Below are 12,965 nucleotides of genomic sequence, written 5' to 3'. Positions count from 1 at the left end.
TCAACGAAGGTTGAAGGTAAATCTATGACAAAAAATCAAGAACGCGTTGGTGTTGCGTTCTGAGCAATCGGGACTCATGTTTAACAATATTTGATGTGGTTATATGTATTATTGATATCATGTATTTTCGGCTTGCCTTTTTTTAACTAATGACATTAATACCAAGTAGCATAGGATCAGTTTGCTGACAATCCGCGAAAACTAGGCTCTTTATTGCTTTACGAAGCACCGTAAAGATAAAGATGAATTACGTACGAAAACTAATAACTCTTAAAAGTAAGAGACATAAGTTGAAAGCCTATACTGATGGGTTGCAATTTAAAGAAGCACAAGAGTAAAGTAACATTGTTTCACTGCTGAAGGAGTTTTTTAAAATTCTCAGTGTTGGCATACTAGATACTAACTAATATAAATGACAACGCTCAATTCACATTAAAGACTACATGAATGAAAATTTAATTGTTCTGAATAAAAATATGTATAAATAAAAAAAAACATTGTTGCTCATGATGTATCAATTAAAAATAGGGTTTGACTTGGATTATTGAAATGTCCTGCTCTGCAGTGGAAGATGCAGGCATCATAGTGAGGTCCATGTCTTCATCTAATTTCCTCCTAATGCTCTCCTGCGATTCCTCGATGCCCTTGATGCGAGTCTCATGCTTTGTCATGTACATATCGGCGACGGTCGGCATGAGCGCTTTAATGTTCTGCGGGAGATGAATTTCCTTCTCCCTCGATTGATACTGCACCGCGGACGGCTTATAAATAATTTCAGGGATGGTAAACTCCCATCGATTACTGAGATCTGGCACGTCCTCAAAGAAATACTCTGGTAAGATGGTAGGGAGCTTAGTTGTATGGACATTCCTGCAAATCGGCGCCGTCGCTGAGTGCTTGATGTAGAACCTGACAGGGCTTTGCACATGCTTGAATTTATCCGCTGATTTCGTGGGTGTAGGCTTTCGGAATCCTTGATTGGTTGGTGTGCCGTATGTATTTTTCACTTTGAGTACTTCCCTCACTGGTGCATGCGGTGCTTTTAACAATCCTCGTTTACGTGGAATTGCTGATGGGATCACCTTAGGTTCTTTAAATGAGTCGCAACTTGAATTTGTTGAACAACTGATGTCAATTAAATTCGTAGGTTTCATGGAACATTGAGAAGTGTTGGGAGTTGATGCAATGCTAATATCAGGCACATTATAACTTCTTTCATATTCCTGGTAATCATTTTTATCTTTATAAGAATCATAACTAGATTCTAGAGAGTATGCACTTTCAATGCCATCATCTTGATTCTGATTTTCTTTATATTCTGAAGTGTTATTTGTATCATCATCCTCTGGTTCAATATCAACTGCTGAGATGTTTTCATATTTAATTTGTGTTCCCTGATATCTGAGGAAGTCATCATCAATTTCATTATCAGATATCACAATATCATCTAATTGTTTATGAACAGTCAACAGTGATAATGTTTCCATTTCATTAATTAAAGTTGCATCGGATATTTTTGGTAAAGAACTTCGGCGATTCACTACTGAATCATCATTTACAGTTCTGTCATATGCCGTCCGGTAAGAAGTATTTGATGAAGATGGTTCATCAAGCATAGCTCTCATTTTATCTAGAAAATTAGCATTTGATGTGGAGATGGTGCTGTCAGGGGTCAAATACTCATCTGTTAAGTCATCAGCTGGGGTTGGCTTTCTGAAATATCATTCTCTAATGTAATAATTATAAAAGAACAAAGATAATTATTAACATGCATTAATAATGAATGAATGAATATATGCAATACAATAACTTGATGATATTACCCTGAAAACGTCTTTCTTCGAGAGATGCCTGATAGGTCGGGCTTGGAAAGTAACAATTTTTTTGTGTACTCTGTAGTTGCGGGCCCTACGAAAAGTTCGTCATCCACGAACGAATCCTCTATAGACGAATCCATGGTATTATATGTACCTCGGGCACTAGAATAACAAACTCACTTTAAACCACTTTCGTAACGGTTAAATTTGATAAATTATTATACACTGCAATACCCGGCGCTTATGGCATTCTAGAGCATGCGCGACCTGGCGGTTGCAAAGCAATGTTGCCAATTTTTCAAATTATCAAAACAAATAATTCGAATACTCTAAAGCATAACAAAACTTTTATTATTAATTAAACATGAACCTTTAGCAATTTGCCCGTTGAATATTATATATAATATATCTTATATTGCAGAAATAAATAACAAACTAAATCTACTAAATACAATTAGTAATAAATACCTCGTGTACTTACATCGCAGTGCTATTTCAAATCATATTGCAAATGTTTAGAAACGCGGTTACCGGGATATTTCAGTTGCTAATAAACTGGTCGAGTGTAATCCACGTTAGTTCTGCCGTGTATAAATTAAACTATTGTCTTCGGGAGCCGAACAACGAGTGCTACTTGTAAAATGTGTTTTCGCTAGTTTCCTAATATTGTTTTGTTGCTTTGTTTTTATAGATTAGAACATATTATTTCCTTTCCGGTTCTTTTAGGTATATCGCATTGTTTCTTTTCAGTACTGGTTATTGGTCAGTAAACATAATATTATTTGTGTATTCTTGAGATTCCATGAAGAATGCGCAGATGGCGCAACGATGCATGTTTAACTAAAAATATTCCTGCGAGCAAATTTTGTTTTGTTTCATCGGTACGATAACGACCGGCACATTTCTGACCTTCGACTATTGTTATTCTTTGATAAGTTCGGTAAATTGCCTTACCGAATGACGGGAATTAGTGATAATAGACGTGCTCGGTCTAGTATTAGTTATTTATCGGGTGCGTAATCGTCACAATTCTAAATTGCGAATTCGTTGCCGTCTGGCGACGGCCAGTGATAATTTGTGCACGCCAGTTCGCTGCTTCTGCAAAGCATTTTTGATATAACCTGATGATCATGGATCAATGTGTTACCTGGTAAATATTATCATTAATATAAATATTATATCTACTATAATAACAAAAATTGGATCCTGACTGATCTCAAATACATTGCAACATGGTATGAAATGGTATACATGTATCTAATATTTTGTTTCTTCTTGATTTCAGTATCTAAAAATGTATCTTCTATTTACCGTGTTCGATTATTCGGTAAGTAAAATAATTTCATCAATAATTGAGGCTGCTAACTATATATGTACCTAGATTTCAAATTTAATCTTATCTTTTTATTGTTATCTTGCGATCCTAGAATGTGCCTAAATGACGTCGCACAGGCTTTACGCATCTCTTGCTTTTACCTTCTTAAAGAGGATTCCCCGGTATCCTAATGGACGAGGGCTAGGTAAAGGCTGTTCAAGAAACCATCCTAGACGCGACAGTTACAATGGGAAGGGGTCCAATAAAATCCGTTTTTTGCAGGTTCATCAAGGGCCAGGAAGGCTGGGTTTTACCTGTGCAAACAGGGAGGCAGCAGATTGGGTGAAGGGCTTAGCAGCCCAACTCAAATCATGGATGGAGCACACGTGAGAGTAGTTGGAGCGGCTGAAATGCCGCATAACAAAATTATTATCTTTGCTTTAGTCGGGGCCCAAAATGAGCTAAACATCTTCTCGTGGAAAGTGCTCCGTCAGCAAACCGTGGTACCTTGCCAAGAGATTTCTCTGTCGGCTTCAAAGTCAATTACGGCTCCGACCAAATCACGTTAAGGGAGCTGGGGAAAGGGCAAGGGCTTGACCCACAGCCCAGCACGCTTGCGACATCTGGACAGGGGTTGGTGCCATCTCCATGAAGGAGCCGGATGAACCAGCGGTAAGGGACGTTTCTTGGAAACCTAAAGGTGAAAAATCGCCGAAGAAATCCGGCGGACAAGCTAAAAACCGTCATCCGGCATTGTGTTGAGGTGCCAATAATGTAACCGCCACCATTCAAGACTGGCGTCCAGCGCCCTATACTGGACATTCAAGAAGCAGAAAATCCACATTGGCTCCTTTCAAGAGTCACGGTAAGCAAAGCGAAGATATAATTCCATAGGTAAACTAATTAAAAATTGTAAAGACAAAGTAGATCCCAAAACAGATTCCGGTGTGATATTTATTATCATGTGGTGATTGCCCTAAAGTATACGTTTAGTGCCCGGATTACAGAACACAGAACAGTTTTAAAATCATAATTTCGATCCAAATTTCAAAATTTTTCATAGATGCATAGATGCATAGATGATTGACGGGGCGTGCAGAGGTGTATTTCGGACGGGATTTGAACCGCGGACCTATTGAGTAAGAAGCAACCGTACCACACAGCTGTTACGCCACTCTTACAATGAAATGGAAAGAGTTGAAGGTGATTTTAATCCCTTATGGTGCTGTTCTGTGTTCACCACGTAAGGAACGTACGAAGCGAAGCTGAGAGGCGCTTCGTTCGTCGAAGTTACGGCTCGGCCTTAAGTAGTATTCTGAGCGCTCTTTGCTCAAAGTCAATCGCGCTGCAGCGCAGAATTTAACAGAAAGGGTCAAATCTATTTAATATATTTATTTAACTTCACTCTATATTTTATAAACACTTTATTCTATATTTATTAGTAAACGTAAGCGTTCAATCAACGCTTAGGCCGCACACTATGAAGTAAATCTGTCCATGATGGAGAGTGATAGTGCGTTTAGGAGTGGCACAATTAAACCAACCATGCCGCCGAACTATTTGAACCAGTGTTGGAAGGACATCAGCAATAAATTAAATTCCAGTTGCCGGAATTGAGGGGGTACCTTTCTACGAGTGGGTCCCTCTCAAGGATTCGGAGGCAAAGGCGGAGGCGGAGCCGAAAACACCAACTGTGTTGGTTTCCACGACGCAGGAGGTGTTAGCCACCTGCGCCGATTCAATTGACGCTACGAACAAACTATTGCGATGGCGCAAGAAGTAACCCTTGATACGAAATTAACATAGAACCCGCATCTAAACAAGACTATCAAAAAAGCAACATGGGCATTTTGGACATGCCGCAAGCTATTTGGTAAAACATGGGGACTATAGCCAAAGATGGTTCTGTGGTCTTATACAGGTATAATCAAACCCATTATCACCTGTGGTTCATTGATCTCGTAAAATAAAACCAAGGAAAAGAAAACCCAAGACATGTTTTAAAGCAACCCCAAGTGCAGCGATGGAGGTCATGCTAGACCTACTTCCATTGCACAAGCAAATCAGAAAAGAAGGTCTGATATATGCGTTCAAACTAAGGTGCATAACGCCTATGCTGGGACATATGAAAATCCGCAGCCATATTGGCAGGAAATACCAAATCTACCATTATCTGCCAAATTAGAATTTGACACAATCTTTGAAGCGGTTATTGAAGACCGCCGAAACTGTGCGTACCGAATTGGGAAGTTGGACAAAACTCATGCATGGTATGCGAATGCGCCCAAGGTGACCCGGGGTAAAGGAATCGGCGTGGGCATCCTTTGTTATGTCAGGAGTTTTACTCGCTGGGAAGACATCCCACTGTCCTTCAAGCCGAAATCCTGACGATGGAAAAATGCGCATCTGGGGTTGATGAAGAATACTTTGTACAAATTTATTATTGTAGTTCACAAGCTATTACCGGCCGGCGTCCGACAGCAACCCACTCTTTGTTTGTGATTAAATAAAACCTGCATCATTGCGACATCGGCCGTCTGCAATAAATCGAATCTACATATCGATCTATATATGTTCAAATTTAAGTTAAAAAGTTTTCTCCAGCATATCAAACATTAACAATAAGAATAATGATAAAAAATTATATTAAAAATAAATAAATCTTGATTGTAAAACAACTATATTTGGTTATTATCATCTCTACACAATATTATGCAGTATGTATAATCGTACCGTAAATACAACAGAAAATGAAATTCATTCAACCTTCTTCTAAGGATAATTCAACTATTATTATATAAAAGGAAAGAAAAACGGCTGCGCAAATTTCTTTCCGCTTAGCTTTACCCGCATACATTCCTTTTGTGTTCTCGCTACATTCAAAACATTCATCATCAGTTGAAAATCAAAGTCTGCAATTGTTTAGGCCAGGCTCAAGCCTTGCAACCACTCTTCACCTAAGTTAATTGTTACAAACGCTGATATTACACAATAAATTCAACGTAAAGGCAAAACGCTATTAACCGGCAATCATCGGTTAGTAACACTTATAATAAAGTTGGTACGTAATCATAATTAGTAAAACTCGTCGCCTAAATATCAATAAATTGAATATTGTGTAGTTGCATGCATGATTTCATGGTTGGAAGAAAGGTATTTATTTGTAATAGCTAGCGCGCACATTTTACAACTAGATTCATCCTCCGATGTAGTATTAACAGACAATGTGGTCAACAAACTAATAACCAAGTTATTCATCTGGACTTTCGTTCATATCTCGAATTAAATGATTGTTTTGGAGAAGACACATTTCAAGTCATAATCACATTGTTTGTATTGTGTTTGTTTGTGTCATAGAAATAAAAATCTTTGCGCTTAATTTAATAATAGCGATTATTGAGTCGAATTAAATCCTAGACATGATTAAGATGATTACATCGTAATGGATTCTTGTCTTTAATCTTAAGTGAATATTAAGTTGTGTTACAGTTTGGACACCAATTACTTTGTTACTATTTGTCTCCCTGGTTAATTCCCATTTCATTTCATGAATTTCCGGTTATTTTGGCCAGTCGCCTATTAGATTACAATGTATTTTACAATCTTACACAATCATCAATATTTTACTGTTTCCAGATATAAACTTTAACTGAGATCTGTTTGGATAATGTATCCTTGTTTCTGCAAGACGTAGAGCCTCTTCTCCACTGCTTCTTTGTCTAAAATATAAATAAATAGTTGGGTATAAAGTAAAGAACAAACAAATTTGCTTCAGTTTAATACAATATACACTTACATTTTATAAGAAGGGCCTTATCCTGCTGGTTGTGGACCTGTTGTGATAGGCTATGCAACAAAATCTGTGCCGTCTGATACCGCTGGAAGCATTCTTCAGGATTTCCAAACAACTCATCTAGGGCGGCCGTTTGACACTACAATTCAACATATGTTTAGTCAATGTTTCCACCAATACAAGTCAAATTGCTTACCATTTGAATTGCATGATTATAGAGGATATTATCTGCAGTCACGTTGGCGGACCCTACCTTTCCGAGCAAACCGGTGCTGTTTAACTGCTTGCACTCCGCTAGAGTAGATCTAAACTTGCTATTCAAAGTGGCGATGACTGTAAAAGAAGAAAAACTTTGCGTTATTAAGAGGAAGAATACAGAATAACAAAACTTACCAGCTTTCACAGTCGTGCTTGGTCGTAACTGGCCACTCTTTAATTGCTGTGTAGCCAAAGATAACCCAGAACTCATTAACTGTAGGGCACGCACCAAGAGAACTAACTGTTCAGCACGCCGTCCCATCTCTGTTTGCGGTTGCACCGGTGAGGAAGCATCTACCAATGCGCTTAGTGGTGTGGATCTGTTAGCAGCCAACTCTAGCACACAATTGCTCAACGCCAGCACGAAATTAATCTTCGCCAAGGTCTCGTTGTGCTCTTTCTCCAACAACGTCTCCTCATTCAGATCAGGTGCGATAAACGTTAACTGATTGTTATCGGTAAACAAATTCGGAAAGTTATTCACGTCAGCAAGCTCTGGCAGCGTAACTGCGCGGGTGCTGAATGGTATCGATGTCTTCGGTAACGTCTTCGAGACAGGAGACACTTGCCACATCTGCGGTGGTACCGGCTGAGTGTCCGAAAGGGAGCTGCTAGAGGAAGTCCTACGTCTGCCGCCACCCGGAGGTGTGCCAATCACAAATTGCACGCTTGGAGGCGAAAGGGAACTAATGTCAATATCGCGAGGCGCACGGGCCTCAGAGCGCTTCATGTTGATAGGAGCAGAGCGTGGGACACTTGCGGGTTTAGCAAGTGAAGCAACCGCAGAGAGTTCGTCGGATTTCTCCATGGATCGGTCACATTGACTATTGATGCGTTCGTAGACATGTCGCTGAGTTGGAACTGGGATAGGTTCTGAGATAGGGAGATGAGATGGACGCGGTGGACTTGCCGCCGCTGTAGAACTTGGAACAACCGCGCCTGCAGTTGCAACCTGGGGAGAAAGGCGCGCCTGTGCTGCCTGCACGAGACGATAACGTTCATTAATGGTCTCATTGTCAGAGGTTGGTAAATTTGACGGTACCAGGACAAAATCATCATCCGGACTTGAACTGAGATGTGCTCGAGGAGCAGCCTTTGGCGACTCTGGAGTGACCGGCTTCGGTGGAGTTCCCACCTTCAAAGGAGTGATGCGCGATGGGAGCTTGTATACATTAGGCGGGGACTCGTACACCATGGGCAACGGGTCAGCAGCAGTCGCCAACTGAGCTATCTCACGCCGCTGCAAGAACTTGTGGTTAAAGAAAGTTTCGAAGTTTATGCGGTCGACTGAGTTGCGCTTGAGCAAGCCAATAAGTAGCTCGCTCAGGTCCGGACTGGTACCAGGTGGGATCTTTGGTGCCAGGTTAGCATTTTTCTCATAAAACTGCTTCAACGCCTGCGGAGTATTCGCTTGGAAAGGCGCTTTCCCTGTAAGGCATTGGAACACTATCGTGCCAACACTCCAGAGGTCAGCCTTAGCGTCATATTGCATAGACATGATCACCTCGGGGGCCATATACATTGGACTACCACAAAGCGTTGCCGCCATTACGCCTTCCTGCAGAAAGCGCGCAAACCCAAAGTCGGCTATTTTCAACCGAATTTCCGAGGGCTGGGGATGCACCTTTGTCGGCGCATGCGACAGTAGAATGTTCTGGGGTTTAAGATCACGATGGACAATGCCTTTCGTGTATAAAGCTTTCATTGCATCCGCTAATTGTACTATAAAATACCGAATTGTGTCTTCGCTGAGAGTGCCCTTTGCTGAAATCAAATATGAGAGCTTATAATCATTTACCATATCGGAATTGATAACATATGCAAATACCAAATGAAATATTCGCTAACTTCCGTTACAGAGTAAATACTAACTTACTAACCAACGCGATAAATTCGTTGCTCAACGAATAAAAACGAAGTCTCAAGCATTGAGTAAATACTCACCTCCAAGATAATCGGCCAGATCTCCTCCATTGCAATACTGTGAACAGTAACAGAAAAAAATAGTATGCAGTACAACCTAGTAATATATAGCATAAATAGCATAACATGACTTTGGAATGTGGCGGTTTAATAAACATTTAGAAATTATAGTTGATGAAACCTAATCATATGTACATTCATCGAAAGTTCTAGGCACTCAGTGGCATTGAGTTTCAAATATTAATCGATTTTTCATACTGGGTGCAACAATTGCATCAAAAACTTAATTAAACTAAAAAAATATCCCCCAGATTTTATCAATAAGTGGATTAAGTGATGAGTCAATTATAAAATCCCTTGAATTATGATGTCATAAAACTTATTCTGAAATGCAATTTATTCCAAAAACTCCAATTCTACCAAAACTTTAGCTGGCATGTATTTTCCGCACAAATATTATTATTTTGATATAAGCCTAATCAAACATAGATAACGTTCTGTGGCGGCAAGTAAGAAGAATATATTTTCAATCATTAAAATGTACTGAGTCATTGATATGCCAAACGAATGCATCAATCAAAATATTACGAAAACGACGGAGAAAGATTTTCTCATTTATGTGAAATTCAAGTCATCGGGTTTGACTGCTAAACGTGCTATATATTAAAATATAATCCAGTTTGCTACACTCACTACATCGCTTTTATATGTCTAAGTAAACAGATAATGGTTATCATGTAATATGATAAAAGGTAAATATTCGTATCATACACTCTCCTAATACTCGCAATGTACAAATGCACGCACTTAGTAATCACCGGTCGAGAAGTAGTTATGATCTAAGAGCAATTTGAATTCACACCGATAAAGTAATAAAGCATCGTAAAAAGTGTAGACAACAAGCGCGGTAGCCAGCAAATACGAAAATGTTTGGAAAGTTGCTGATATTTATATGCACCCTACAATATGCGTAAGTTTATCATTAAATACAAGACACGTAATATTATAGGATTGTGCAATCTGTCACACAGATTAGGGCAGGATGTGCAATTGATTACCGAGGGCGAGGTGGACGGCGACGAAAAGTACCTCAATATGTCAGCGCGTGGTCTAAAGGAAACCTTGGACCTAACGTGGTCACACGCGGTAGAGAACGCGGATTTTTCGAATAACGCAATCACACAACTCGACTGGAGTCGAATTGAGACAGCCCCGAATCTGACAACATTGGATCTATCTGGGAACGTAGACCTAGTTCTGCCCGAGAATGGCCCCGGAGTCGAGATGCCGTTGAACGTGCTTAATATGTCCAACTGCAACGTGGAAGTGATTTCAAGGAATGCACTAAGTGGGCTGAAAAACTTAGAGGTGTTGGATCTACGCGGCAATCCCATCGCGGTAAGAAAATACACTCTTTAAATAAGTTCGTTAGTTACTGAATGATAAGTCCCCAATGATAAGATATGCCTTGTTTGATATGTAGTTAGCTAGATAGTAAATAATTAAAACTTTGCAGTTCGAAAAATGCGGCATTTTTGAAAATCTCGAAGCGCCCCCGAAGCTCTTCATCATTTCAAAGATATCAAAAGATGAGTTGGAGTATGTCTGCAAACAAGTCGACATGAAAGTGGAGATTATCGATGATGATATGACGTTTGACTGTAAAGACGTGCGACGCAAACATCCAAAATTCACAAATATTTCCCCAACCAGGGAGAAACTCTCGAGTGACGTTATGTTGGACGAGATGATTTTACCTGACACACATATGGAAATGCAAATGATGGTAGCGGACGAACCTATGGGAGAAGATGAAGGCAGTGGAATGATTGAAGAAAACGAAAAATCTGTTGACACAATGCTACTCACTGACACTTTGATACCCAACCCAGAGAGCAGCATTGTTGAAGATACCACAGATAAAAAACCTACAACATCATCAGAAGTGGTACTACGTCATGAGGAACATCAAGAGGAAATTAGCGGTGAACATCAAACTGAAAATCACGATGAACATCAACACGAAAATCATGATGATCACGAGTCAATGTTGAACGAAAGCAAAGAAAAGCTTCAAATTCAACCGAAGCAACCCATGCAAAAGACAGTTGTTAAAGAAATTTTGGTTGACACTCCGCCGCAAATCAACATTACCGACGCTGTAATTGGAGAAAACAGTGAGTTAATCGCTAATCGCTATTCTATCTTACTCATGTAACTGAGTCACACACACAAAAGACAATATTGAAGGTTTTACAAAACCCATCATGCATGACAATAATTCACTGATTAGAAATTAATACCACTGAAAATATGAATCATGCATGAAATGTAATCATTAAATAGGTATTCTTAATCGAAATTACCATTATGTGTGTTTCAGAAACATCTGAAGCATCAACATCAACTGGAAAAAGCGTAATTCTCGTGCTCGTGATCGGTGCAGTGGCGATGGGTTCAGTATTCGGTTTGATGAAAGTCTACAAAGACCGTCAACGCTATGCTGGAACCAATACTTCCGATACACCCGACGAGGGTAAAGAAATGAAGGAAATCTTTCCGGAACGCCTACCTCTTATATCTAACGCTACCAATGGAGCAAAATCAAGCGATGAAAAAGTGCCGGATGTGGTTGTGGTGGATGGCAAAGAGGATAATCCACAGCCGCGTACTGAGATGACTACCAAGGAGATTCTCAACAATCCGGATACCTTGCCGGACATCGACGACCCGAGTCGTCTCTCCACCGTCATCGTATCAAACACTAACTTGAACGATGTAAAGTAATCGCATTTATAAATCTACTTAGAAAACTCGTCCAAATCTTCATTCACGTATAGATACTTAATATTTGTAGCATTTAGTGTTTCTGAATAATTTTGTACTATATTTATAAACTGCACACTTCAATATACATCTAACCATATCTAACCAATGAATTTCTTTTGTGTGCCACTGACTTTCTATAACTTTAAACTTTGAATGTGATACTTTTATTCATGCTCTGATTATTTTAAAGAAGACACTTACCTCCATGACTAGAAACACATTGTTGGTTGACTCTTTACAGTCCAAGAGAGCCACAACATTATCATGATGCAACTCAGTCAATTCTTTCAGGATTTTGATCTCCTTGCCAAGCAGATTTTGGGACTTTGCAAGACTCTTCTTGGTAATGCTCTTGATGGCAACAGTAAGGCCAGGTTCCTAAAAAGTGTGGCGATTTTTTCGTTGAGAATGAAAGCAATCGGAGTTCAGCAGGAAGTGTGCGTTACACTTACCTTCTTGTGCCTGCCCTTGAAGACAACAGCAAATGCCCCATGTCCAATGAGGTCTTTGCTGTTGTACTCGTAATCGCCGATGGTCTCCATGCTGGCGGCGGTCCTGTGAGACACGAGAGACGTTTTGTTGATGCTCCCTTGTATATTAGCTCATCGCAGCAGGCGCGGCAGAAACGCGCCTAACATCGCAGTCAGCGTGCGACGGAACAAAAGCAAGAACGCGACGATTTGGTTGATTAATTGTCGTGCACTGTCTTCACCTACACCTAGTTGACGTACGTCTTTTGTCAAAAACAAGTTGCGCTGACTCCGTTATTATTAGCACTGCTGCGCGTTCGGAACGTTCGAAATATTGATTCGACTGCGTGATGCGTAATGTCGTCGTTCAGCTGTTCACTTGTTTATTTTGGGTAGACATGCTGTGGAGGGCGCTGCATTCGCTTCAAATCGCAGCAGGAATCGACTGAGGCTGCGCACATTATGAACCTTGAAACATAGTGCCAACAACAACGCCTAGATAGCGCTAGAGGTACTGTTTGGGATTGAAATAAATGCTTTTAAACAATGCAACTCACTTT

At 40.0% G+C, this 12,965-nt stretch overlaps 3 protein-coding genes across 4 annotated transcripts; 1 reads left to right on the top strand and 2 right to left on the bottom strand.

The window, feature by feature from the left end:
• Nucleotides 1-426: 426 nt before the first annotated feature.
• On the bottom strand, nt 427-2,078 carry LOC135801297 (uncharacterized). Its single transcript, XM_065314764.1, has 2 exons — nt 1,824-2,078; nt 427-1,713 (listed from the first exon to the last, which is right to left on the bottom strand). The coding sequence occupies exons 1-2, from the start codon at nt 1,955-1,957 to the stop codon at nt 519-521; spliced, it is 1,329 nt and encodes a 442-aa protein (XP_065170836.1). The 5' UTR covers nt 1,958-2,078; the 3' UTR covers nt 427-518.
• A 3,717-nt stretch (nt 2,079-5,795) lies between these two features.
• Atg1 (serine/threonine-protein kinase unc-51-like protein Atg1) lies at nt 5,796-12,798 on the bottom strand. 2 transcript variants are annotated; one of them, XM_065303969.1, is made up of 8 exons: nt 12,388-12,798; nt 12,137-12,313; nt 9,128-9,164; nt 8,226-8,947; nt 7,319-8,162; nt 7,122-7,258; nt 6,929-7,064; nt 5,796-6,851 (listed from the first exon to the last, which is right to left on the bottom strand). In XM_065303969.1, the coding sequence occupies exons 1-8, from the start codon at nt 12,475-12,477 to the stop codon at nt 6,778-6,780; spliced, it is 2,217 nt and encodes a 738-aa protein (XP_065160041.1). In that variant the 5' UTR covers nt 12,478-12,798; the 3' UTR covers nt 5,796-6,777. The 2 variants fall into 2 exon arrangements, with proteins under 2 accessions (XP_065160041.1, XP_065159992.1); XM_065303920.1 differs by having other exon boundaries at nt 7,319-8,947.
• LOC135793201 (uncharacterized) lies at nt 9,888-12,037 on the top strand. The gene is made up of 4 exons (XM_065304089.1): nt 9,888-10,076; nt 10,138-10,504; nt 10,623-11,283; nt 11,490-12,037. Exons 1-4 carry the CDS (start codon nt 10,033-10,035, stop codon nt 11,891-11,893), a joined length of 1,476 nt encoding a protein of 491 aa, XP_065160161.1. The 5' UTR covers nt 9,888-10,032; the 3' UTR covers nt 11,894-12,037.
• Nucleotides 12,799-12,965: the final 167 nt, after the last annotated feature.

This window comes from Atheta coriaria, unplaced genomic scaffold (genome assembly GCF_025399875.1).
Source record: "Atheta coriaria isolate IRGN ID8LTWV9N9 unplaced genomic scaffold, Caltech_Dcor_3.1 hic_scaffold_1_pilon, whole genome shotgun sequence".
Taxonomy (NCBI): Eukaryota; Metazoa; Arthropoda; class Insecta; order Coleoptera; family Staphylinidae; genus Dalotia; species Dalotia coriaria.
This window is presented reverse-complemented; position numbering and strand designations above follow the sequence as displayed.

Excerpts from the sequence above, each read along its gene's own strand:
- LOC135801297 (XM_065314764.1), bottom strand. The coding sequence starts at position 1,957 with ATGGATTCGTCTATAGAGGATTCGTTCGTGGATGACGAACTTTTCGTA. Across the intron at positions 1,714-1,823 it reads CGAAGAAAGACGTTTTCAGG|AAAGCCAACCCCAGCTGATG; the intron begins GTAATATCATCA and ends ATGATATTTCAG.
- LOC135793201 (XM_065304089.1), top strand. The coding sequence starts at position 10,033 with ATGTTTGGAAAGTTGCTGATATTTATATGCACCCTACAATATGC. Across the intron at positions 10,505-10,622 it reads TACGCGGCAATCCCATCGCG|TTCGAAAAATGCGGCATTTT; the intron begins GTAAGAAAATAC and ends AAAACTTTGCAG. Across the intron at positions 11,284-11,489 it reads CGCTGTAATTGGAGAAAACA|AAACATCTGAAGCATCAACA; the intron begins GTGAGTTAATCG and ends TGTGTGTTTCAG.
- Atg1 (XM_065303920.1), bottom strand. The coding sequence starts at position 12,477 with ATGGAGACCATCGGCGATTACGAGTACAACAGCAAAGACCTCATTGGA. Across the intron at positions 8,948-9,127 it reads TCTGGCCGATTATCTTGGAG|CAAAGGGCACTCTCAGCGAA; the intron begins GTGAGTATTTAC and ends ATTTGATTTCAG. Across the intron at positions 7,259-7,318 it reads AAGCACGACTGTGAAAGCTG|TCATCGCCACTTTGAATAGC; the intron begins GTAAGTTTTGTT and ends CTTCTTTTACAG.